The following is a 25,508-nucleotide window of genomic DNA, read 5'->3' as shown; positions in this document are numbered from 1 at the left end:
GGCGGTCGCGTTCCTGTCTCCGGCGGCGTAGAAGTAGTCATCTTGGTCGAAGTGGTGGCACTGCCGCCTTCACTGTCGCCGCCTTTGGAACCCTCGTTGTCGTTGTCGTTGAGAAGGACCGCAGTGAGAAGATCGAGCAAATCGCGAGCAAGGTCCAACTCAAGATCAGCTGCATTGGTCACCTTCTTGCCGTTGACGGAGACGGTGTAACTCTCAACGTCGCATGTTGGGCGGTTGTTGGGCGTTTCCAACGAGATGGACCAGCCCTTATCGCGCGGATCGAAGGTGCAGGAGCAGAAGCAGTCCTCGTTCGAGAGCGATCGACGACGACGAGTAACCTGATTTAAGGGGGCGATCGACTTCACCTCGTTGCCAAAAGTCGGCAAACATTGCTGAGTCGACGCAAAGAGAACGTAGACGGCGACAGCGCAAAGACCGCTTGCGACCATCGAGGTAACAAGACACGGAAGATCAAACCTGGCCGCTCCGCCGCAGGTGTTAACCTTATAAAAATTTTAATAAACTTTTTTATAAAAATGTATTACCCGTTTGCGTTTTGGCCGAGGAAGAGATCGAAGATCGGACGCGTCTTGGGGCATAGATAGCGGAGTCGGCGCCTGATAACGCCCAGCACCGACAGGCTCTGGCATAGAAGTGGGAGGATGAGGGTTGACGAAGCTCGTTGTCTCGTACCCGTGAACAGTTGGCTCGCCTACTGCTCGCGAATGAGCTTCATCTTGAGCTTGATGCTCGTTTGTTTGCGCAGCTTGCATCGTACTAAAATATTTGTTATTTATGCACAAAATATCTCTCAATTTAACCTACCGAAGCGGAATACTGGGCTTGACAAACGTGAAATCGTCGATCGTCCTGGTACTCGGAGTCGGGGAAAGACGTAGACTCGATGTTCGACTCGAGTTTGCTGGCGGGAGAGCTTGAGACGCACGCGGAGTTCCTGGGTTGGGGCCATCGTACACAAACATTAACTCTCTAACGCCAACTGTTCTGTAAAAAAGGGATGGTTATCATTAACGTAAGCCGGTGAATTTATCAGATGTATGAATTCGCTTGAGAAAAATTAACTTTGATAATCGCCAGTAAAAGAAAATTCTCTTCGATTTTACTTCCTTCTCTTATTCACAATTTTCTTCTCCGCGCTGATTTGATAACGGTGATTTTCCCATGTGAGAACAAAACCTCCACATTTTTCAAAATCAAATTCTCGAAATGACAAATCTCACTTCTGGAAATGATTTTCGCCGCTCGCCGACTAAACGCGCCGCGCTTCTGCTAATGCGCAAACTCTTTTCTAGATTGATCGCATTTACGAATAATTCGAGACTCACATTCAAGGCGCATTTTTTAAACTGCAACTAGATTTTAATCAAAGAATAAGATAATGAATATAAAATAAGTTTTTATTTGACAGCTGGAGTTTTCAAATAAACTTGAAAAAAGCCTTTTCAAGGCTCGGACGCATACGCTGGAGCTTCATCGTGCTCTGCCCGTCGATCCGGATCGGTTTTCTTGAGGCTTGCAATCCCGAACTGAATGTTTTTCAGGGGGAGAAGATGCGTTTTTGTTTCAAGAACCACTCCAATCTCCCCTCGATTTAGCTCCTCCTCAAACTCCGCCATTTCAGTCGTGCGATTTCTGAAGATCTTGTCCAGAATCTTCAAGATTCGTTCGAGATCATCGCCAGTGCCCTCGTAGACTTAATTTTTATTTTAAATAAAGTAAAAAAATAAACACTTACGTTCTTCGTTAAAACGCAAGAACCCGTGAGAGGTTTTGCAAAAACGACCATAAACCGGCCGGAAAAACCATCGCCCTTTGTCCCCATTTTCACCCAAGTACCGAATTACTTCCGCTGGATTATTTGGGCCCACTTTTCTAATTAAGCCACGGTAGGTAATGCAATGCTTGGCGCGCCTTGGACCAAAGGCGGGCTCTTCAATAAAAGCACGGTCGTGCTCGTCACCGTCGGAGCTCTCATCAGAATCGAAGACAAGCTGACGATGCGCTCTTGTTGGTTCAGTAGCTTCAATCGGTACAAGGTTCTCGCCACCGACGATGGTGTCCTCAAGCGCTGATTCGTTAGCAGCGACGGTTTCGTTAACAACGAAAAGAGAGTCGAGGGGATCGAGGCTGTGCACTTCCAAGTACTCTCGGGGTGAGAGTGGAGGAGACGCAGGTGGAAGGCCTCGATAAGGCTTTGGTGGTGTTTTTTGACGCACGGTCTCGGTTCTGCGGCTGCTGCGTTTTTGCTGCGCTTGCTGTAATATTTTTAAGCAATAACATCTCTTACAAATCGTACCTTTTTCCGTCCCATCGCGCAAGATTAGAAAATTGTCTTGTTTTACTGCTGTCAAATACAAAACTGAACGGAAGCTCGACTTACTGCTGCTTTTATAGAAACGCCTGAGATAAACATTGCATCTAGAAACATTTTGCGACATTTTGCAAAGAAACGCTAGAAACACTAGAGATTTTATGGCAGATGTTGTATTAATAAAGCAGTAAAAAATAAAAGCTGAAGTAGAAAGAGTTTGAGCTGATCCGAATAACAGTAACTATTCATACTTCAACAAAACAAAAAATGAGGTTTTCTTGGCGGCCTAAATGATAGGTCGGAGCTGATCTTGTCGTTGGCGAAAGTTTTTATAACTTACAATTACTGAAGGAGAAAAACATCTAGATATTCCTAATTTTCTTATCACACATGGCTGTTTTGAAATGTTATTTAATTGTAGAGTAGATTAGATACATTTATCACTTTTGAAAAGGCGCAAAACATTGATACGATTACAGGCTAGACATTGTTCTCAATTAATATTTACCCTGTAATCAAAGAGGAGATCCAAAATGAAATCACGCTGTGCGTCAGAAAGTTCAATTTAAAAAGCACCAATTAGTTCACTATTAAAAAGCAACCGAAAAACAAAAAATAACTTGTAGATGAAATGAATAAAATGCGTTAAAAAAGCAAAAAACAAAAAAAATTGTAGAAATCAGTAGACTTTATGCTTTGGCTAATAATTTAACCAAAATTTAACTTTCATTATCTTCATTCTGATGACTGATCCTTCTTTGCATTTTCATCTTCTTCCAACTTTTTCATTTGGTCGGCAATTGCTTGCCCGATAAAAGAAAGAGGGTTGATCGGAAGACTTCTCGCGTAGATTTCATAGTCATGTTCAGTGCCGTCGTCATTTCCAGCCGGTGATGAAGTAGATCCTCTTGCTCGCTCCCTGCACTCCTGCAAATAACTCTTCCGAAACAGTTCATCAAAAATCGCACCATCCTTTCCGGCGAATGCAGCAGCGCGCTTACAATCGAGGATATCTTGCGTTTTGAGAGGGATTCCACATTTCACCTTGTACTCGGCTTCGGTTTTACATAAAACGTATAATACTTTCGCAGAAGCAGTTCCGACAGGATTATTGGCTTTGAGTGTTTTTACCATGTTGTGGTATTCAAAGGTCTGTCGAGAACTGTTCGCTTCGGGCTTTTCTTTGTCATTCGCCATCTTCAAATCTTCGAAAGCTCCAGAAATACCATCTACCTTATCATTGAGAATGGGACGATCTAGTGATAATGAAGACGCTGACTGGGAGCTAGAACTCATTGTTGATTGCGGACGCGTGGGAGTGTCATCGTCGACTAACTTGCGCTTACGATGGGCTCCATCTGAACACATCAAAACGTCCCCTATTGCAGCATTTGAAGAGTAAAATTGCTCAATGAGAAGCAAAAGACGTGCACAGGAGAGGTCCAATTCGTGCGAAAGAGCGTCAAAGATGGCTTAAAATAAATAACCGAAAAACTAACCGAGAATAAACCTTGTTCATTTTGAAGAGCAGAATCAGCCGCCGAAAAGTCGTCAAACTGTTTCAATTCCCCGCGCTTGCCTAAAAAGAACTCGCTGAAGGATAGCAAATTAAATTTGCTATTATTAAGCGAGTAATGCATAAAGTGAGTATTGCCACGAAAATCGCCGTATAAATTGAAAACATCAGCGCGGAAAAATTGCGCCCTCATCGAATGAGAAAAGTGCGCCTGATCAAGAGCGTCTTTATATTCTCACTCGCACTAAAGCCCCAGATAATCGGTATATATGTTAAGAAAATGACAAAAACTCCACGTTGCCTTAATTGACGCTGCTCTGACTCAATATAGGCAAGGGTTGGGGTTTCTTGTCAAGTTTCACATCCGGCAAGATTATGTCATACATTCGCTTATGTCCAGTAATATAGCTTTTTAAAAATGATACTGAACATGGGGAATGCTTGAAAGTAATTGAACACTCGACGTACCTGCTTCCGCTAGAATATTCCACAAGGGCAAACTTGCCCACCCCAAAGATAGTGATTCGAGTTGAGGAGCAAAATTCTCGTGTTTTTTCGAAGACATGATCGAATTGTCACGTTATTCTAAAAAAACTTCATTTTTAAATCGATAGTTGAAGAGAGAGCTCCTCGAACAGCACCATTTAGCGGCTTCACGAGCGCCAATGTAAAATTAAAATAAAAACATCGTTGAGTTACGTTTTTAATAAAGATGAGAATTTTAAAATGGTCAGGTAAAAATAGAGCTCAAATCAAAATGATTTTTTTAGTGACTACAAAACGACAAGCATGTTCAGCCACCTCAGAAGCAACTAAATGAAGAATATTATGAAAAATATAAAATGAACCATAAATTCTAGCGTCAAATATTTTCTCGCGGATATGTATTTTGAAAAGTGATAAAATGCTTTCACTACCAAATAATCTTCTCGATGATTTCTTTAAACCTTTATAAAATGGAACGAAATTCCAAACACCAGTTTCCTCCTTGACTTTTCAAATAACTAACGTAAAATGGTGCATAAAAGCAAGTATTTCTTTCCTATTGGCAATGATGAAGTTAACAAATATAAATCAATCAAAAATGAAACTAAAATTTTCCAACCAAGAACTTCCTCCATGTCTTCACTTAGTAATTCTCTTGCGATCAATATTGAATAAATACTGTAATAAAATGAAGCGTGAAAAAACCTGATTTGCTAAGATTCGTAAAATTTGAATAAATACAGTAGTATGTTATAAAAGCGAGCGATTCTAATGATTCTATCAGAACAACAAAAACATGAAAAGAGGTAAGAGGTTTTTTCTAATTTTATTATTTATTGCTTAGACCGTAAAGGAGAGTTTAAACTCGGGCAGGGACAAAGTTTGTCGCATGCCTTTAATATTCCCATAATAGAAGATTCTGTTTTTGAGGATTTAGCCAGACGCCTTAGCCGCTTTCATATTCACTGGCATTTGAACGAAACATCAGACGAAGAGATTGAAGACATGGATTTCTTTATTAACAACGCTACTTCTAGCTCAATTTATATGGAACAATAAACTTTAAATAGAACTCATTTATCATTCGCATCTGAGCGCAAATAAACAAACTGAAAAAGAGGGCTGAAACGAGAATAAGGATTATAAAATGCTACTTGAGAAAATAAAAAAATTGAAAAATGAAAACAATTTCTGATAAATCATCTGAGTCCACTTTACCGGTTCAAACAGAGATGCTTTTAAACCGCTGATAATAAATACAACAAGATGAGATTTTGTCCTTATATTTTTTATTTTAGAAAATTTAGAGCGTAAGAATGGTAGTAAGAAAGAAATTATCATAAATAGAGGTGCAATGGAAGTGAAAAGTTTCAATAGAAGCGTGAGGCGTTTCGGTAGCGAACGGAGTACGAGCGACGGATCGTCGCATATTTCAGCGTTTCATCCGAAAAATGGGAGTGCATCGGCGGCTCTTCTTTGGTGGTGAGAGGGGCTAATCCAACAGATTTCGGGTATGGCGGCGGAGGACAATGGAGAACGGAGCTGACGGAAGCCTTGGTCATGGCGCCAAGGTTAGTGTTTGTATTTGTGTCGATCCACAAAATTTTCTGGTTGATCTCTTTGACTGGGTACTGGTAAGTAGTAAACTGCCGCTTGAAAAAATTGGCCATCTTTTTGGTAACGCTCTTCTTCTTGGGTTTAATTTGTTCAATTGGTACAATCATTTTGAATTGTTTGATACCTGCTGAAAAAAAGTTCTGGTTTTATACTGAACCTTGAACTAGGTGCGCCAACTAGTTCTCTTAGAAGTACCGAAAAAGTCGCCAAAAAGTACCCCTAAAAAGATGAAACGCAAGATAAAAACAATAATAATATCCGGTAGATCAGTTGCTTTCTCAAGTACAAGGTGCGCACTTGATCTTCATTGATAAATAAGGTGCGAATTGCTCTGATGTTTCCCCAGCTGGAAAATTGGAGATACACAAATTGATAGTCAATTTGCCCAAACTAATTTAGATTCTAGATCGAACCATAAACAGCTGATACTATCACTTCCGTAACATCTGCGCGTATAAAAAGGCATGTCCGAGTTCTCAAACTTCATAAAAACCAAAAAATCAAATTTTTCAAAAACTTCAACGAAAACAAGAACGAAAAATGGATCTTCTTATCTTCGCTCTCGTCCTCTTCGCTCTTTTCTACCTGTTCGCCATTGTTACTGCTTTTGCGATCTTGTTTTACGCCTGCTCTGCACTTGTTCAGTTCAACTTGTTTTTTGCAAAGATTATTACTTCTGGATTATAAATAAAAAAAGAAAAACAAAATGTCTTTTTTAGAATTTTTACTCAAGAATAAAGAATCATTTCATAAACACACTCAATATCATTACGCTAATAATTTTTCTTGAGCTACATTTATTCAAATAAAGAAGGGATTATTTATTGATAGGTTAAATCAGACTTGAAAAAGTATTACGGTTTCTGAGAGGTAGTAAGAAGTAGATAACGCAGAGCGATCGTGCAGCGGCGGTGTGACTTTACTGAAAGCGAGTGTGGCTAGTCCCAGCGGTGTACCTGAAGAAATCTATGATAAGAATGTCCAGGGCGATAAGGGGCGGCTGATTGCATAAATTCCAGACGTAGGCCAGTTGGAACTCACCTGGAGAAAGACATTTAACGCGCAGAATTTTTCATTCGAGCATAAAAATTCAAAAACTTTGAAAACTTACAAACAAATACAAGCAAAATGGCGACCAATTTTATCCAGGTAATCCTTGAAAGCATCATTCTTGGTTGCTGCTTTTGCGTAATGATGTCTGCTACTTTCGCTGCGATTGTCTTCATTGTCATCACAAACCTGCCACCAATTTATAGCGATGAAGAACTGTACCCTCACCGTTTCACAACCATAGCACCGTAATGCCTGAATAAATGAATTGATCTACTCCTTTTTCAACCCCGTTTTTCATAATATACGGAGATTCTAACCTGAAAAGATTGAGCTGGGCGATCATGCGCGAGGGTCGTGATAATCAGTGGCAGTGAGAGTGATCGGGGCGCTGGAGCAGCTGGGCGGCGGAGGCGGCGGCTGAGCTGGTGGAGAGAGCCTGAATGGATCAATGAATAGAAAGTTCGAGAATGAGTAGAACGTGCCGAAGCTTCTAGAGCCCGATGAGTAAGCGAGAAGGCGGATCGATGCGGGACAATGGCGGGGCTAATCCATGGGCGTGGATCCGCGCGGCAATTGGCGCGTTGGTATTGGAGCGCTGGGTCGAGCGGGCGAAGAGAATTGGTGCAGAGGGGCCCGAGTTAGCGAAATTACTTTGTTGAAGGGTTTAGTTCTAAGGGTTAGAGTTAAGTTACGAGTAATGTAAAAAGATAGGCGGGTTCAGTAGCGTTAGAATAGTGGGGTAGTGCGTTTAAAATAATTTTTATTTTTAAATAGGCGAAAATAGTAGTGACTGACCATTTGAACAAGTAAAAAATCGCTGTGTGGAGTGGAGAAAAAAATCACGCCGCCCTATAGTGTGTGTTGGTGCCATGCATGTAATGCAAGTGGTGCAGCACCTTGGTGGTGGCGTAAAATGCTTTCATTTGGAGTCTGATGAGTGTCAAGAAGGCCCTGAGGGGCCTTCCCCCCGCACTGAGCCGTGAGCCTTCCGGTTCAGTGCTACATCGCTCGCACCCAATCAACACACAGAAAAATTATCAAATGGTCAGTCACTACTATAACTACTCATGTTTTCCTACAGGAGATTGACTATTAAAATTGCGAATTTAGGTGACAAATTCGTTCTTTTTATAGTAATTTTGGATAGAAATCAGTTTTTTTAACATATAATTGGGAATTTACTCAACCCTAACCCTTTTTTAGAAAGAATAATAAATTGATAAATCAAGGGAAAATCATCAGAAGACGAGTTTCTAGAACATCCTCCATTCGCCAGGAAAATCTGCAAGTTTCCTGACGAATGGAGGATTTCCTGACGAAAGGAGGGTATCCGGGATTCCTAGTCTAGGAAGTTTTCGCTTTCAATTTATATTTTCTTACCTTGATTAAGTCCGAATGAATCGGCTGAAACTCAGCTTGATCGACTTCCGAATTCGCGGAATCTCGATGAAGCGGGCTATTCTCTTTCCTACACAACTCTCCTAGAGGAACATCATCATCGCTTGAGCTGAGCATCTCTTCTCTTGATGATTTTGGAGGAGGGAGATCTTCTTCGTCAGTTGAATCGCTTCGTTTACGCTTGGCTGCGATTGGAGACATTGAAAGTTCATCTTCATCGGAGCTGCTGGACAAATAATCCCGTATCTGTTTCGTTGGCCGTTGGTTCATCCCTTCCTCGTCGCTAGAAAATTTACGTTTTCGCATTGCAGCTATAGGAGCAGCTTTTAACTCTTCATCTTCGCCTTCAGATTCCGAAGAAAAGGGCGTTTCGGGAGGAGGGACGTAAGCATGACTCGGCCCAGCGCCATCAGCGCAAGCGCGTCTTCTAGCATCGTAGTTGTGGAAGATTCGCAGCTGAGGTGTGGGCTCATCGTCGTCATCGTCTGAATATGGGTCCGGCCTTGGGGGAGGTTCAAGAGCGTAACGAAGAGACGGCATTTCGGACCGAGTTTGGTCTAAAAATTGACTATAAGTGAATATAAAGCAAAAAAAAAAATTATTAACAAGATATTAAATTTACTTTTTCTTAATAAAAAATATTCTTTTTTATGTATGAGAAAAAAAGCTTTACCTCCTTCTGTTTTTCTCTTCAATTATGAGTTCTCCTTCCAAAATATCGTTTTTCCATTTCTCTTTCCTTTTCAAAATTCCTCCTAATTATCTTTCGGCCAATCGCTGAAAGGCGCGCGCTCCACTTTTCAGTCCGAACCAATTTCGAGATTCGAGAAAAAGCCTGAGAAAGAAAAAAGAATCTTCTGAAAAAGAAGAAATGAAATATGATTATGGATGACGAAGAAGAAGAAGTCCACTATGAAACTGAAGAAGCTTTCGTTCTCGTCCAGGATACTGCAAGAATCAGCCGCGATTCTAGAGCCAAATGGGTAAGGAAATGGATTTTCAAAAGGGATTTCGGGTGAAAAGGGTTGAAATTTGGTACTTTTCTATAGAGAGAAGACACGAAAGATCATCGTTTTTCAGATCATCGACAGTCTTTTCCGCGAAAAAGAAAACATCTTCCCGGACAAAATCGACATCATCGGCCACACCAAAGATGGCGACATCACGGACGAAGTCGACGTCGTCTTCATCTTCAAACGCTACCGATTCGTCTTTCTCTTCGATCTCTCCTCCTCAGCGATCCGCGTCAATCGACTTACTTCAATGGTGATCGTTGACGAAATGCTGGAAGCGTTCGAAATTGTACTCGAAAATTTGCTGAAAGACTACCAAGTTCCGGGACAATTCGACGATTCGTTCATTACACCGGAGATTTTCTGCACTCTGATCGGTTTCTTGGGTGAAGAAAATGGCCATGTGGTTTTTGAACAGGATAGATACTTGACAAAAGCGACGATTCCAGGACAGGGCTCAAGAAAAACCTTGAATATAACATAATAAGAAAAATTTTGAGCCCTTATTTTAGCAACAATGGAGCTTCTTAGAGAAAAGATCAACTACGCATACGAAGTGAAACGAACCAATCGAAAAAACGTCTCCGATGAAGGGTTGGTTCCAATGCTCCGAACTGGAATTCTAGCGCTTCAACTGCTACCATCGAACTCGATCGCTGGAATCTGCATCATCACTGATGGATGCTCGGATATCTATTCCTTGGAAACGTCGATGATGATGAGAGAAGGGCATGTCCGAGCGATGGGAAATATGCTCAGAGGAGAGTCCAACATTTGCGACATTTTGAACAGGCTTCGCAATCAGACTATTTCCTGCTCTTTCGTCCAGGTCACCGAAAACACGCCGATGAACTCATTCGGCCTTGTCCCTAATGCTCATTTGATGAAATTCATCTCCGCCGCGACGCATGGAATGTTCATCAACCTCGACTTCAAAACTCGCCGCTCTTGGCCGCCTAAATGGTGGTCGAAGAATCGAGACTCGGAAGATGTCCTGAATCCGATCGCTCGTGGACTCCTCACCTGGTCTTTTCAAAAAGGACTTTATTGCGGAAGATATTTGCCTGGAACCGATATTTACTACAATATTCCGGACATTATTCGAAGATGGCATAAGGCTGAAAACTTGTCCTACTCTAGAGGAATCATCAACAAGAAACAAGGTTAGAATTTTTTTGTTTTCAAATAACGATATCTTTCATTTAAGTCATTCTTTACGAAAAAGAGGTGAAGAAAACCCGCAGCTACGAGATCCCCCTCGAAAATCTCATTTCTTGTCACCTCCGCGAAGGATTTACGGTAAAAGAATGGCGCGTAAGCAAAAAAGAACTTGTATCGGCGAAACTTCTGATGCCCTGGAAGCCAACTTCGCACATCGTCTACTGCGCTCGACGAAATTATTCGGATCCCGGCTCAACTACTGTGACGATCGCCATCGAAGGCCAGTTTGAGTTTTTGATGTGCGAATTGAACCACAAAAAGAAGCAGAACACCTGTAATGTCTGCACAATGCGAGGGAAGACTGCGACGAACGAGGCGAATTCCGGCGTTCATTGGACTCAAATCTACGTCAACGAGCTTCACAACACTGACAACATGCTCGAAACACTGTATCTCATTTCGAAAACGGGCGAAGCAGAAAGTCTGGAGACAGAATCCCGTGATGTTTGGAAAGAAATCATTTCGCTTCCAGAGCACAACTGGCAAAAGTGGTTTCATACGCACAAATTGGAGCTGATTCTCAAGCCGAATTGGATCGTGGACCATGTTCAGCCGAATGACTTGTTTCTGCGAAACAGCAACTTGGCGAATCAATACCCGCAAATTGGCGCGGATTCTTCTGATTCCGAGCTCGGCGAGCTTCTTCTCAAGTGGAAGTGCTCCCTGGGCGATGAAGGAACGATAAGCTGGCATGTCGACAACAGAAAGACCTTCGTCTACAAGACTTTGAAGAACGGACGGTCTCTCTCTTCTCAACCTCCGAGTTATCAAAAAGAAGGGTTCGTGATGATCCGAAAAACTCAACTTGGACTTGTTTCCATCATCAGAGTCGCATTCAATGTTGGAATGAGTATCGAAAGAAGAGGCATCATTTTCGAAAGCATAAAAGAACACCTGACGAGTTCCGATCGAAGTCCCTTTTGTCATGTCCTCAAAAAGCCCCTTGCAAGCACATATCTTCTCATCAAATACAAAACGCTGCCGAGAAAGCTCTGGTTCTCCCCTCTTGTCAATTCCAAATCCACGGACAAGCCGGTAGAAGAATCATCAACGCCAAATTGGCATGTTTTCTCGTATCTTCATCAGCGGCGATTCGTCTGGGAGGTGAAATGTCATCATATCAACGCGCTGAATGATATCATGATGGATTTATTCAAAGACCGGCTCGACGATGGCTTCAAAATCGTGTTCTCAGGCAACGATGGTCCAATCACTCTCGCAGACGAGGGACAATTCGAGAGGGAAGCGGATAGAATGCAGCAAAAAACTCACGATAGAGAAGATACTGGGATTATTCAGGACTTGGGTGAGAATATTTACCGATTATGGAGGGTCAAGAAAGGGGATTCTGCCCCTTATCTTTTGAGAATTTAGTTCACCCTAGTTATAGATCGTTCTCTTTCCTCCAATAGAACTTCCGCGAAAATCCTTCGCCGACGAAGAAGAAGACCGCTCAAATGGCATTAAAATATCCACATTTCACGTCGCCACCGAAGTATGGGTGGAACCACGTCGGGGAAATCTTGCAAGAGGTCCTCCCGGATGCGAAGGAAAGAATTTTCTGGAAATCGCACAGATCCAGATGACGCGCGATCACCAAATGATCATTTTTGAAACGACGTTTAATTTGATCAAGTCGCAGTGTCGAGCGAAGAAGCCCTGGGACAGCTCCTTTGCTTTCAAAGACCTGAAGCAAAACTCAAAGCCGGCTGGGTTCGAGAACACAAGCGGGGTAAAAGAAGTGAAGATGAAATACCTCGACTACTCATTAGATGAAGAATTCGAAAATCGAATGGACCGGATCTTCTTTATGAACAACACCCACGACATTGGAATAATGTTGTATCACGGCAATCATCGCCTATTCGGCTTCTCGCTGCTCGAATCAACAACCGAGGATAAAAACCAACCGAATCCTGGAAATGAAGTGCTTCTTCATCAATTCCATGAAGTGCTGAAAATCCGATCAGATGTTTCTCTCGTTCTTGATTCGGTTGAAAACATGAAGTGTCCGATTCAAGAATTTCTTTGTGAAATGCTCGGCATCCGAAAACGCGATCACAAGGAATCCGGAAGTACAGTTACTGACTATGACAATTATGAAGAGGATAATCTGTATGATGGAAACTACGACTCAGACGAGGACGGTGATGATAAAGCGCATTCCGCAGGATCATGTGATGGAGGTCTGCCGAGATCGAACATGAACAATACTCCTCACTGGGCAGTTTATGCAAGATATGTTGATGAAAAAGACAGTTTGATCATCACTGCTCTTCCTGAGCGTCTGAGCGATGTTGCCCTTCTTGAGTGCATTTCTCCACAGCTTTTTGACAAAATCAATCCTCCAGAAGACGAGCCGCGGAATTCTGATTTCCAAGGAGTTGTTTCTGACGAAGAAATTGAGTCTCGACTCAGAAAAGATTCTGAAGTTTCTTTCTGCCGGTCCAGCTACACTAGCGACGGAATTCTCGATCTTCAGAATCGAAAACACCGTGGAATGTTGCCAGTTCTTGTGACTGTTTCGGAACGGGCGAAGGTTCGAGAAGCGATAAACAAGATGAAGCCAATGAACAAAAAAATGACGGTCATGAATAAATGCTGGAAGCCAGAGCTGATTGAATCGATGAAGAAGCAAGAATCCGTAAGACATGAGCGGAATAATTCTTTCAGGTAACTTTCAAAGTGCATTTATTCTTTCCTTTTTCACAACTGTCCTCTTTTAGCCCGTTTGTTCCAAAGCTCCAGTTCGTCGAAGAAGCCGATGATGCCTTTACAAAATACTTCACGGAACTTGAAGACCTCTACAACCGCAGTTTTGTCCGTGGAGTTTATCATACTCTTGGCGAAAAATCTGTGTCCAGCGACCCGCTTGTTTCTTCGACCGATTTTCACATTGCCTTGTACGAGCATTGCGTCCCGGAAGAGAAGAAAATTGTCATCACTGATGCAATTTTATCCTGGTGCCCCGAGTGGCGCGTGAATTTTGACGAGCAAATGCGGCAAAACGAAGCTGCGGGCGACAATATGGACTTAGATGTTGATGAAGAAGGTAAGTGGTTGTTTTCTTGTCGTTCATTTCGACATTTTAACTTGATTCAGTCTTCCGGAATAGACTTATGAGGCGCCGAAGCGTTACTTCTATCTCTCGCGGTAATTTTTGGAAAGATACACTCATTCGGTGAAAAATCACGCTCATTAATTAGTAGATGCCCGTAATTTAATCGAAATTCGGGCTAAACACTCACTTCACGGTGCTAGCTAGGGCTCTAGAAATCATAGAAATCGCCTCTCCCACATTTTTTACCATTCACTCAGGATCACCAATCTTTTCGACTGAAACCTGTTTAAACTCTTTTTCAGGAAGCAGTGATGAAGGAAGTTCACTGAGTTTGGGTTCCCCGAAGCATGAAAATCGTCCAAGGTAACTTTAACATCCACTCATAAACGGGCTTATTTAAAATAAGTTATTTTATCAATCGTTAAGCTTCTTCATGGGCGAGCCGAAGCCCTCCGACACGACACTGGAAGATCGATCGCCTCCTCCTCAGCTTCGAAATCGCTCTATAGACGTCAACACGCCTCGGCGGCAACAAGACGCGGAAGAGGAGCTTGAAACGGCTGCAAAATGCTCTGAACTTCTCTACGAAAACATCGGCCATTATTTCCGACTCTTCGCTGACGATCAGGATCATGAATGCTCGACTTTTTACTTCGTCGAGCCAGATTATACTCACGGCGAGTATTCTCCTCATAATGAAAATTTCTCCCAAGACGGATTTGGACGAGACCAAATTGTGGAAGAAAATCAAAGTGAAGAAGAAGACGACATTGTTTTCGAACATCAGCAGACCAAGGAGGAGCAGAAAACCACAATCCACGACTACGATTTCGAGCAAATGTCGTGTGAAGGTACCTTATTAACATAAGAAATAATCGTTAATTGCTCTTTTAGGTCAGCTTCTCGCGACAATTACGGATGACGAGCCTCAAGCGAATGTGTCCGATCTCACCAACGCTGAAAGCGATCGATCGAATTTCATGTCGTCGCAACTGGAAGACGAGCCGACCCTCCACCAGCCGCTCTTTCTCCAAATGGAGATGCAAATCTGGGCTAGTGGCGAGTGCAACCGCCGTTTCTCCGGAGAAACCGTTCCTCTCAAGAAGGAGTTTTTCACGTCAATTCAAAAACTGGTGCAAAAAGTTAACAATATAAAAACGGAGCAAGAACGAATTAACAGAGTTAGACTGGATGATATTCAAGTACAGCTGGTTTTCATGTTCTTCACTATCCCAAGCGATGTGTTCTCGAGCGGAGATGATGCCGAAACGAGCTCGAACGTCGGAAAAATCCCAATGGGCTTCGAAGACAAAATCAACAAGACCTTGAGCTCTATCCAGATGATCATTGAAGACGAGATCGTCGCGGCGAGAAGAAAACAAGGAATCATTACATCCGAAATTCTCGAAAAAGTCAAAAAGCATGTGGAAGAAAACGAGTCAATCACGCAAACTGACGTTCATCGCCACAATTTAATGTGCAACGGGCGAGAAATAACGCTCGAATTCGTCAATGAAAAGGACGATTATGCGGAATCGATCGAGCGATTCAGGGAAAATTTGCTCCGACACGGCTACTTTGGCAGCACAAACCATGGCTTTTCTCTTCCATCAACCCTTTTCGAGAGCAAAGAAGATGGGCCAGACGTTTATCAGGACTTCCAATTCGATTTGAAGTCCGAGGGCAAATTTTTCTACGTCACCTTGACCCCTAGAAAGACTGGGGATGCGCCTCTAGAAGAGCATGGAAGTGATGTCGACATCGCTAGTATTCAGAGCTCAAACGGAGGGATTGGCAATGGCGGAAAAAACTCCTCAAACGCGAGTCTCGGTGAATTGAATGGAACACTTGAAGGAGAAATCACTCTTCCGACATTTGTTGACCAGCCTTATGACCAGCGTCCCCAGCTGTATGAAGAAGAAGATCGAGAAGTTCAAAGCATTTTGTCTCCCGTTCACAAGAGAGGCAGCAGAGGTCACTTACCCATATCTCGAACGCCAACGACCATGACTTCCTCTGCATCTGATCAATTCAATAGAACTTCTGGTGAGTCCAGTGGAGTCCGAAGAATGAGTCACGGAGGATTCAATCGTGACGATCACGAGGATCTATGGCAAGTGCCGAACTTCTGGCTTATCATGGAAATCGATCTCCTCGAGGAATATCAATTGAAGAGCCAGAATGATGATCGACTTTTTAATTTTTCGCAAAATCGCAGAATACCCGTAATGAAGCTATATCACCACAGAAGAAGAGCAGATAATCCTTTCGCGGTAAAAATTCAGGGAGAACGAATCAGCTACGGAACAACCATTCATCATGAAGCAAACGAAATCGGACAAACATCTGATATTCATTCTAACATTTCAAGAGGAATTCAATATAGAGATCCAAATGTAACGGATGCTGACGAGCGATTCATCAAGGAGATCGAAGATTACATCAAAAGCATCGTGCAGAAAGTTAACCAAATGTATCTGCTCCACGATCTGTCCACCTCTTTCGAATGCCATCCATATTTGGTAGAAAACAATGGGCCGCTGGAAGACGACATCTGCGACTTCTTGAACTTCGAGCCCGGCGAGTTCGCCTGCGCGAAAATCCACGAGATCGAGATCCAGCTCCATCCTAGAATAACCAAGCGTCCTCGGGAAGGAGGTGATTCTATCGCCGTGTCGAATCTCAAGAAGAAATTCCAGAACTTGCGGGTCAAGAATCGCCAGAACATGTTCGTCATCATGGAGCGCGAACGAATCGTTTATTTCTTCATCGACAGGAAACATCAGGAATCACAAGAGATCTCTTCTGGACAGCTGTTGACTCATCGCTCAATTTCGATTGAATCAACTGATGTTTACGGTGATCATTTCAATCACCAGAAGCCAGTTCGCCTCAACTCAAATGGCAGCATTGGTAGACCACCTCCAATAAACACGCAATTAGCAAACAGCAAATCTTGTCAAAAAACTAACTCAGTAACGATCGACGTACACGGCCTCTCTGACGATTTTGGCGACGGCGATATAAAGCCAGCTCTTCGGGAGCTCGAGCGAAAAGTCGAACTCGTCCTCTACAATGCGACCCTCCAAGCGCTTTCAACAACAATCCACCGAAATCGAAATGAATTCCTTTCTACCGCCGACGTCGAATTCCTCCAACCACGATCGAAAAATGATAAATCAACACCCGAACCGCCCAGTTTCTCGTATTTCTTCCCGATTCCCCGGTGTCTTTACGCCAATTTCCGCCGCTTTTCGTTCTATTTATCGCAAATCCTTGAGTCTACGGAGTTCCAAGTGTTCATGACTGCGAATCATATTCAATACGAAAGGCCTCAAAAGCCGAAATTATCCGTACACTCAGCTGGAAAAGACGGGCCCGCACAAGGCTTTCTCGACCAAAACTCTTCTTCCGATAGAAAATCAACAAAGAAGAAAGAAACGATCCATCCCGAGACGCCTTTTCTCCGCCACAATGCTTCGCAAGGCCGAAAGCTTCACCCAGAAGAGGTGATTATTTTCAATTCAAATTTGCGCCGGAAAAACTTTCCAAATCGCCAAAACAAACGGACTAGCCAGCATATTCCTTCAACAAACATTTCTCCCGATCCGACGCAGGCTAAAATCGCCGTCATCTCCTATGAAGTTTATGATAAATCAAATCTCATCCCCACCAAAACTGATCTTCCCTCCGATAAAAAGGAGCAACCAAAGCAAAACGCCTCTGAAATATTCCTAGACGAAGCAGAAGCCATCATTCAATCAAACTCACCCACAGATAAGCAGCTCAAAGACAACATGATCATCTTTCGCGAAACAGGGTATAACTTCGCCGAGCCGACGATCGTCTTTTGCATGTGGATGCAAGATTATAAAGATTCAAAAGAGAAGACGTCGGACAATTCCACATTCCGGCCAAATGTGCACGGAGTCAAGAGCATGGTCTACAAGTCCCTCTCTCGTCTTGTCCGAGCAGCGATTTTCGACAGTTTGATGGAAATCGTCGTTTTGCAGAAACCGATTGGCATGAATTTCGATCGACCGATTTGTTCGATAGAAAGTCGGCAAAAAGGGACGAAAACATGTCCAAAAGAAGTTCACAGCTCTCTTAGACGAAGAAAGGACTCTCTCACTTCTGCCAGCATCGACATGTCAAAATCCTTTTCGAAAAAATCACTGTTGCTGTCGAGTGAAAATGCTGAAACCGACGGCGCGAACTTCCAAAAATCCCGAGGCATTTCATTCTTGAAATCGCGAAACAACGAGAACAAAGCCCAGGAGCAAGCGAGCACCCGGCTCCAAGAAAAACTTGACGTCGAAAGTGGCCTAACTGGTGCGCTACATAACTACTACAAGAACCAGTTCCGCGATTGGATTCGCAAAGAATCAAAATCTCCGACGAATAACGTTCAAAATGCTCCCCACATGAACGAGCTCTCTCATCCAACGATCAATTTTGTTGACTTTTCGCGCCAATCAATTCGCGTTCCATCCTGGAAAATATTCGAAAAGAGCTGCATCAAGGCGATACGGGATCGATTCTCCGACTTGTGGGCTAAAGCAGCGGGAATCGATGATCAGGAGAATATCTGCAGAGTTTTCTATCGGAATGAAACTGAAGGCGATTTCGTCCCGTCACGTTTTTGGAAGAATGTGAAGCAAGTTTCTGGCCAAAAGGTGGAGGTAACCATGTTCTTGAGAGACAACGAGGACTGGCAAAGATGCACCAATCGCTCCGAAGAAGGCCCTTCTAGCATCTCTCGCAGCGGCTCGATGACTTGTATTCGTCCAAATAACTCACGAAACTACGCAAAGTTCAACAACGGTCCTACTGCCGACGGCGACTACGAGCTCTCCCGTCAATCCTGCGCCATGTTGACTCTTGAAAACTCAGAAATCGTTGGAAACCCCACACTGTGTCTGTACATGTACAACGTCTCCGAAAACCTCGCGGATCAAATGGTCGACTTCATTAAAAAGCTCTTGACCTCTCAGTTGGTGAGATACGAGCTTTTGACAGCGATAACGAAGCTCAAACTCGGCCTGAGCTCGCCGATTCAGCATCAACTTCAATACGACAGCTTGCCATCGGGAAATTTGTTCTCTGTTCCAGATCATCGGAAGTCGAAAAAATGCTACGACTACCAAGACGTGGTTGAAAACAACATCGACAACTTGCAAAAACCAGCGCCTGACAAATCGGTCGTGATCAACTCCTTCTGCGCCGCCTTCCGAAACACTTCCGACATCCCAGCGCTAGAAAATTGCGGGGATCCTCCAACCAATCATGGGCGCCAGTTTCTTGCGATTTCGGAATCCAAAAAGGCTTCAAAGGGAGATCAACAGGATTCCCGCCTTTCTCACATTCTTCATGAATGGGCTGAGACCACCAAAGATGGCCGATTGAATGACATTGAAATTTCCCATGCGGACTTGCAGCTGATCAAAACTTTTTCCACCGTAAAGCACTTTGAAGTTGAGCCGATTTGGTTTCACTCTGACAAGTGTTATGTTATAAACAATCCGACACGGCAAGAATTGAGAAAACGTAACAAAACACCACCTGGAGTTGAAGTTTCTCGAATGCGACCACGGGCAAAAATGGTCGTTTCTAGCAGACAACGGCCTAACCCGGGGATCACCGCTTCTAGGAGAATGAACAATCTTGGCGCTCAGCCTCCTGCCCAATTCGACCAACAAAGCGGACGAAGAAGGCGTCAGAAACAAGCGTTTTTCGAACTGACGAGTAAATATGTCAAGGCGCATTTCCCGGCAAACTCCGTCAGGAATATTCAATTCTCGGACAAGGACGATTCTTTCTCGACGATTTCCTTTCAATTCTGTATTGATCAAATTTTCACTATCGTCTTTGAAATCATGATCGATTTGGAGAAGAAAAACACGGTTTCGATGACTGTTTTTGCGCTCAACATGGCTCTCGGTAACTCAAATCATTAGATAAGCAGCTAATTTGAGTGAAATTGTAGTGAGTTCGGAGCGAGACGACTTCGATACCTGCGAAAAGCTTTCATCCCTAGACAGTGCGATCGATTTTAACGTCGAAAAATTGGTTAAAAACTTCAATTTCCCTGGTCTGATGGCAGAAGTCCATCTTTCAATCGTTTTCCGGGACTGGTCTGACTACTACAACTTCGAAATCCGCAAAATGAGTCGCTACTACCCCGGAATTCCAAGAGCCAAAGAAAGCCTATTTCCCCTCAACTTTGACTTCCCGAGCTATTTGAGTTTTCTCATGCAGCAGAATTTCAAGTAAGATCATTCTTGTCCGATCGCCACTTATTTTCGTTCTAGGGAAAAACTGGTACACGGGGATTTCCACCAGGGGTCCCTGATTGTGCCGTACACGCACAATATTCCGGCGAAGGATTTCTTCAAGGTTAGAATTAACTTCTTCAAGGTAATACCAGTGATTAGGTGTTATAGCTGTTAGTCGTCATTTTCTGCATCTTTCATTTCAGCTAGCCCTATTTTCGTCATTCTCGTCATTTTCACCAATCATATGGAACAAAATCACGACGAAGGATTCTTTCAAGCAAAGAATTCTTCCCGCATGATTTCAATTTGTTCTTCAATTAAAGATCTTTTAGTATTTGGTCAAAGACAGTACATTGGACAGGGATTTCGATACTAAGCCGATTCAGTTTGTCGAGTTACGCAGCGAAAGAAAGTAAGTTTTGAAAATGATCGAGAAGCGCAGTAGCTAAAAATACCTTCAGAATCCGCGACGCAGACGAAAACCGAAGCTACATCCTCCTCCAGCGCGAATACGACTCTGGAGCTTTCAAAACCGTAGCAATCATCTACCACGACGACAGTGCCGAACCTGACAAAGAAGAAATAAAACAACTTAAACTCGCCTACTGGATCATTTGCGTCCAGAACCCGGACAAGTCCACCAACTTGACGTTCAATGACGCCATCGCTTTGATCGAAAAAGAAGTGACTTCGAAAGACGCCGGATTGCCAAAATTATTCGACAATGTCGGCGAAAAGTGCTACAAAGACCATCTTTGGAAACTCCAACAAACTGGCACCGCCGCCTTGTCCGACTTGAAAGAGCTGCTCAACAACGCTGATGTGGCAGTGATGGAGATTTCCCACGAGCTTGACGAACGATTGAAGACTTTGAGTCGACTTGGAAACGAGTGGCTCAAGAAACTGGGTACATTTATTCGAGAGGAATGCTCAAAGGATAGAATTCAGGTGCGTTTTGTGTGGCTTTTATCGAATGGACTCAATGATCTGTCCTTCTTTTTGTCAACGAGTCCTAAATAGGGACCATGATCAGCTTGATTTTAGGTGACTCCTTACGAAGACACAAGTGGCAAGTGCCGTCATCTGGCAGTCTTTAACCAATCTGGCGACTACTCCATCCTGATCCTGCTCACCGTAAGCGACAACGACGAAGAAACACGAATCCGCGCGCTGCTTAAGGATATTCCGCGCGGAACTCAGTGGGAGGAAATCTCCAAAGCAGGAAAGTATCGAAACAGCTGGATGAACTTGCGCACGGAAATAGAAAATTTCATGGTCGCCATTACTCTCTTCCTCGTTAAAACTATGCTAGACGACTGAAAACAACACTCATTTATTTCTTCAATTCATGATCATATTATTTGAAAGCTAACCTCATTCCTCCACAGTTCAAATGCGAATAAATACGATTTTCAAGAAAAAAGCCTTTCAATAAGAAATCATCATAGAATGGAATTCGTCGAACTTATAAGAACACCACAAGTTGACGGGGTGCGGCTTCTGGACAAAAATGGGCAGGTTGATTGTCAGGGCCAGCTGGCAATTACAGGTCATCAATTGATCTTCGTCGCTCGAAGAGTCCAGAAAGAACTGATTGTCGATCATAAAATGGTTGATTCGGTCGAGAAAGAGACGGACAAAGGTCGAAATTTGGTGAAAATGCGACAAAAGAATGGAAAACTAATTCGATTTCTTCTGAATTCGCAAGGCGAAGCGGACGATTTGTGCACTTCCGTTCAGCTTTGTGGAATGATCAAGTTTACCGACACGCATCCTTTTTACTATAACCCGCCGAGAAAATATGAAGAGCTCAAGAAACCCAATGTTTTAGGGACACAGGTAGAATCTCTGCTTCTGACAGGAGACTAAAGGATTTCATTCTAGGCTTGGTTTGCTTCGCTGAGAAACAAGCGCTGGCGACTTTTCGAGAAGAATCAGAAATTCGATGTCTGCTCTAGCTACCCTAAATATCTCGTTATTCCTGCCGCGGTCAAGGACGATCTAATTCTCAAATCTGCCAAGTTCCGCGATGGCGGACGGTTTCCTGTTCTTTCTGCTCTTATCGGTAAATATCCTCCTTTTCCCGCTCCTTATTTGTAAATCTAAGCTGTTGGAGAGCAGAAACAAACAGTTCACAATCCGCTTCTCCGCTGCAGCTCGATCGGATTCATGGATGCTCGGAACAAGCAAGACGAGGAGATCTTCAGGTTGATTTCGAATGGACAGAAGAGCGTGCTGATTGACATTAGACCGAAATCCATGATTCAAGAGCTGAGAAACAAGCGCAAGGGCTTGGAAACAGACTCTTATTACCCGCTGTATAAGAAAGAGTATCCAGGCAAAGGGATTGAATATTCGAAGTTAGCAATTTTGTTCATAAAAGGAAAAGACATTATTAATGTCACATTAATTGTTTAAACAATAATTAATAAATTAAGTCTATCCCTAGAAAGATCTTATGAATCGCTACTCGGTGCACACAAGTTTTTGCAAGGCCTGGGAAGCCATGTCCGCCAAGAGTGACGATTTCCTCGATAAACTTCGGAAATCAGGCTGGCTCGCTGCAGTGGACACGACTCTTTGGGTCGCTTCGATGACCGCTCAAGCTGTTCGACAGGCACCCGTGATTGTTCATGGCGGAGATGGAGTGGACATGACGTTGGTTGTCACTTCGTTGACGCAGATTATCCACCTTCCTGAAGGTATCATTCTGTCTTGAACCCTTTTTTAGCCCTTTTTCTAGCGAGGACGCTTGTCGGATTGCTTTCTATCATTCAACGAGAGTGGATTGAAGCCGGCCATCCCTTTTTTGAGCGTCATCAGCGCTCTGCCTGGGCGCATAAAAACACTATCACCGGAAAAGAAGGATCAACGTTTTTCCTCTTTTTACATGCTGTTCATCATCTTTTGCTGACACACCCTCTTCATTTTGAGGTACATGAATGCACCAAAATATATTTTCATAAATCATTATCTAGTTCAACTCATCATTCCTCCTCCGCCTCCACGACATCTCTATCACTTCCGAATTTGGCAATTTCATCGGCGACAGCGAAAAAGAACGAACCCTTGCCGGTGTTACCAACAAAACCTACTCAATCTGGCCCGTTTTAGCCGCAGAAGAGTCCTTCAAAAATCCACTTTATGGAGAAACGCAGATGACGCCCGCATGGCCACTTGGACCGTCAGATTTGTGGAGACAGTACTGGTGTCGATTTCAGCACTCGAGCTCGAGCAAGAAGGATGATATTCTGGATCTGCAAATGGCGAGCTTGAAGAAATTGAAAATGGAAAACGAAGCTTTGAAATTAAGGTAAAATTAAACTAGCAATCGAAAACTCATCTGTGCCCTAGAATGACGGAACTGGCTCAACTTCAGCGAGCAGCCAGATGATACCAGCATCAGAAAAATTCTTTGTGCAATTTCAACTATTGATTTCTCAACTTCCATGCCCAGTTTCCTTGATAAAGAAGCCTCATTCTTATCCATTCATTCTTCAGTTCAAATAAAACCAAAAGATTCTACCTACTAAAACAATTCTTGTTGATTTTTATGAAAATCGCAAGAAATGTTGATCCTTTTTCCTTTATTGCAACATGAATAAGCAGCCATTCAACTGAGTAGTTGCTAGAATTGCAGATGAAATAGAGGATTTCGAAAACAAACGATGCTCATTACAGCTGGCTGAGCTTTATCCGCAGGCTGAAGGTGCCAGCTAATTTCTTGCTGCACTGTAGTCGCAGTAAAAATATATCTCAGCAACAAATGTCTGTTGAATAATGCATCGGCCGGATACGTACAAATGTGTTTCAAGAGGAAATATGTTCTCATCCAGGGCTTTTCGTGCAATATTCAGCAAAAATATTCAATATTCAGTTCAACTGGCTGTTTTGATAATTCATGCATCCTCTTTTTACTCGCGCGTTCAATTCTGAGCACTTCTTTTAATCGAATTTGAGAAACACCAGAGATAGAAAAAAAAACACTTGTTTTTGGAAAAAAAATCTGGACGCTCCGAAGATGTGAGTGCAATTTAGAAATTTTGAGCTAAAATGAACTAAAATGGTTGAATAGGACGAAACCGCGTAAAAACGGATTGACGAATCCACTGAACTATCATCAGCTTTTTACTTGGACGGCGTTGTTTATGGTCTTGGCGGGGACGATTTTTATTTATATTCCCTATCTCAAGAGGTTTGATTTGATGGGATAAGACATTATGGACGAGAATTTTTCTAAAAAATTAACATACTGACACCCTTATTCCAGTTCTTCTTGTGAAAGCTTGAAATTCCGATTTTGACATTGTGAGGGTGTCACAATGTTAATTTTTTTAGCAAACTCAAATTTTTTATTTGTATTTTTAGTCCGGTTTGGTTCACTGGTCTTCTGTTGACAACTTACATTGTTCATATCATTTTTCATTTGCTAGGAAAGGTTGACAGCATAACTCAGAATTAATAATACCAGCTGGATTTACAGTCAGCTTGAAACCTTTTGAGCGACATTTACTGACCCAAAAGACGAAGAAGTCGAGGTTTGTTTTCAAATAAAGCAAGATTCTTCTTCATAAACATTACGTTTTTCCCAGTATTCCCTTATCCGGCAAGATGTCGAGCTCCACCGAGGCGACCGTGTCGTCAAGGACAACTACTGCTTCGTCTGTCAATGTCGCGTGACTCGCAATTCCAAGCACTGCCGCAGCTGCAACAAATGCATCGGTAACTTTGACCACCACTGCGTCTGGCTCAACAACTGCGTCGGCGGTGCGAACTACTTTTATTTCTTCATGACGCTTTTTACCGCCATCATTTTGTGTCTCTTCGTCATCGGGATCATTTTGTTGAATATGTTCTACATGTCGGTTTTTCCTCCTTCACCTTGGGCAATTTCGGGTGGACAATTTATTTGGTTAGGGTTAGGGTTACGTTAAAAACCTGACAAAACATCTTATTCGGGGACCTGACTCAGGTTGCTTCACAGATATCAGAGCTAGTAAGTCAGACTTTGTCCACCCAAAACAGACCGTCAATGATCATGCTAGAGTCATTCTAGCGATAATGAGCTCCATGCTCATTTTTGGGTAACTATCGTTTCTTCCATCCTTTCCCCCATTTTCCCTCCTCCTAACCCATTTTCTAGTCTCATGCTTATCCTGACGCAGCTTTTCTGCCTTCACGTCTATTTCTGGCTCGAAGACATTTCAACATACGATTTCATTACGAAAAATCGCTCGCCGAAAAACGGAAAAACGAGCGCTTTAGTCAACATCAAAACCGAATTTTCCGACGATTTACCGGACGGTGATTTGATTAAACTTTGAAGATTTCACTGTTTATATTTCTCAAAAATAAAATATTATTTTTTAAAGTTTAAACTCAAGTTCAACTTTCAGGGGTCAAATAAATGTCGAGCAGGTTCAAAATCAATCAGCATTAATTAGAAAGAAGCAAAACAACGAATTCAGATTTATTTACTCGAACCTAGTTCACTCGCTCTCTCTGATGAGGTGGTTTTAAAATCCGCGTTGTCGAA

The 25,508-nt window shown here is 42.9% G+C and overlaps 5 protein-coding genes and 1 long non-coding RNA gene across 8 annotated transcripts in view; 4 read left to right on the top strand and 2 right to left on the bottom strand.

Annotated features, from left to right (window-relative positions):
- The window catches only part of LOC145707406 (uncharacterized), a 35,730-nt gene extending 26,538 nt beyond the window's left edge, over positions 1 to 9,192 (bottom strand). Inside the window, exons 1-3 of one of the 2 annotated variants that reach the window (XM_081784939.1) lie at positions 9,076 to 9,192; positions 8,734 to 8,959; positions 8,385 to 8,685 (exon numbers count right to left, since the gene is read on the bottom strand). In XM_081784939.1, the coding sequence (XP_081641065.1) occupies positions 8,385 to 8,685; positions 8,734 to 8,942 (510 nt within the window). In that variant the 5' untranslated portion in view covers positions 8,943 to 8,959; positions 9,076 to 9,192. Of the gene's footprint in view, positions 1 to 8,384; positions 8,960 to 9,075 lie in introns of both variants that reach the window. The other variant, XM_081784932.1, reaches the window with a different exon arrangement.
- On the bottom strand, positions 6,744 to 7,429 carry LOC145695256 (uncharacterized). Of its 2 annotated transcripts, none has more exons than XR_014133674.1 (3): positions 7,322 to 7,429; positions 7,063 to 7,256; positions 6,744 to 6,992 (listed from the first exon to the last, which is right to left on the bottom strand). It is a non-coding gene; the product is annotated as an uncharacterized LOC145695256 (long non-coding RNA). The 2 variants fall into 2 exon arrangements; XR_014133675.1 differs by having other exon boundaries at positions 6,744 to 6,907.
- Positions 9,193 to 9,218: 26 nt separating the features above from the next.
- LOC145711444 (uncharacterized) lies at positions 9,219 to 9,899 on the top strand. The gene is made up of 2 exons (XM_081789137.1): positions 9,219 to 9,385; positions 9,483 to 9,899. The coding sequence occupies exons 1-2, from the start codon at positions 9,281 to 9,283 to the stop codon at positions 9,897 to 9,899; spliced, it is 522 nt and encodes a 173-aa protein (XP_081645263.1). The 5' UTR covers positions 9,219 to 9,280.
- Positions 9,900 to 9,926: 27 nt separating this feature from the next.
- Positions 9,927 to 21,395, top strand: LOC145711443 (uncharacterized). The gene is made up of 13 exons (XM_081789136.1): positions 9,927 to 10,578; positions 10,623 to 11,968; positions 12,027 to 13,309; positions 13,363 to 13,688; positions 13,739 to 13,789; positions 14,000 to 14,060; positions 14,124 to 14,548; positions 14,592 to 19,637; positions 19,684 to 19,966; positions 20,009 to 20,093; positions 20,305 to 20,384; positions 20,434 to 20,920; positions 21,017 to 21,395. Exons 1-13 carry the CDS (start codon positions 9,933 to 9,935, stop codon positions 21,290 to 21,292), a joined length of 10,395 nt encoding a protein of 3,464 aa, XP_081645262.1. The 5' UTR covers positions 9,927 to 9,932; the 3' UTR covers positions 21,293 to 21,395.
- A 19-nt stretch (positions 21,396 to 21,414) lies between these two features.
- On the top strand, positions 21,415 to 23,497 carry LOC145695545 (myotubularin-related protein 9-like). The gene is made up of 7 exons (XM_081772533.1): positions 21,415 to 21,811; positions 21,857 to 22,037; positions 22,080 to 22,310; positions 22,426 to 22,674; positions 22,716 to 22,906; positions 22,951 to 23,285; positions 23,327 to 23,497. Exons 1-7 carry the CDS (start codon positions 21,422 to 21,424, stop codon positions 23,364 to 23,366), a joined length of 1,617 nt encoding a protein of 538 aa, XP_081628659.1. The 5' UTR covers positions 21,415 to 21,421; the 3' UTR covers positions 23,367 to 23,497.
- Positions 23,498 to 24,120: 623 nt separating this feature from the next.
- Positions 24,121 to 25,296, top strand: LOC145711442 (palmitoyltransferase ZDHHC11-like). Its single transcript, XM_081789135.1, has 5 exons — positions 24,121 to 24,167; positions 24,341 to 24,410; positions 24,565 to 24,868; positions 24,945 to 25,056; positions 25,116 to 25,296. Exons 1-5 carry the CDS (start codon positions 24,121 to 24,123, stop codon positions 25,294 to 25,296), a joined length of 714 nt encoding a protein of 237 aa, XP_081645261.1.
- Positions 25,297 to 25,508: the final 212 nt, after the last annotated feature.

Source organism: Oikopleura dioica, chromosome 1 (genome assembly GCF_907165135.1).
Source record: "Oikopleura dioica chromosome 1, OKI2018_I68_1.0, whole genome shotgun sequence".
Classification (NCBI taxonomy): Eukaryota; Metazoa; Chordata; class Appendicularia; order Copelata; family Oikopleuridae; genus Oikopleura; species Oikopleura dioica.
The sequence above is the reverse complement of the archived record's forward strand: the minus strand, read 5'-3'. Positions and strand labels throughout refer to the sequence as shown.

Coding starts and splice junctions, on each gene's coding strand:
- LOC145695545 (XM_081772533.1), top strand. CDS start 21,422: ATGGAATTCGTCGAACTTATAAGAACACCACAAGTTGACGGGGTGCGG. Junction 22,907..22,950: donor CACACCCTCTTCATTTTGAG/GTACATGAATGC, acceptor ATCATTATCTAG/TTCAACTCATCATTCCTCCT. Junction 23,286..23,326: donor AACGAAGCTTTGAAATTAAG/GTAAAATTAAAC, acceptor TCTGTGCCCTAG/AATGACGGAACTGGCTCAAC.
- LOC145711443 (XM_081789136.1), top strand. CDS start 9,933: ATGGAGCTTCTTAGAGAAAAGATCAACTACGCATACGAAGTGAAACGA. Junction 13,790..13,999: donor CGTTACTTCTATCTCTCGCG/GTAATTTTTGGA, acceptor ACTCTTTTTCAG/GAAGCAGTGATGAAGGAAGT. Junction 14,061..14,123: donor AAGCATGAAAATCGTCCAAG/GTAACTTTAACA, acceptor TCAATCGTTAAG/CTTCTTCATGGGCGAGCCGA.
- LOC145711442 (XM_081789135.1), top strand. CDS start 24,121: ATGGTCTTGGCGGGGACGATTTTTATTTATATTCCCTATCTCAAGAG. Junction 24,168..24,340: donor TATATTCCCTATCTCAAGAG/GTTTGATTTGAT, acceptor TTGTATTTTTAG/TCCGGTTTGGTTCACTGGTC. Junction 24,411..24,564: donor TTTTTCATTTGCTAGGAAAG/GTTGACAGCATA, acceptor CGTTTTTCCCAG/TATTCCCTTATCCGGCAAGA.
- LOC145711444 (XM_081789137.1), top strand. CDS start 9,281: ATGATTATGGATGACGAAGAAGAAGAAGTCCACTATGAAACTGAAGAA. Junction 9,386..9,482: donor GCGATTCTAGAGCCAAATGG/GTAAGGAAATGG, acceptor ATCGTTTTTCAG/ATCATCGACAGTCTTTTCCG.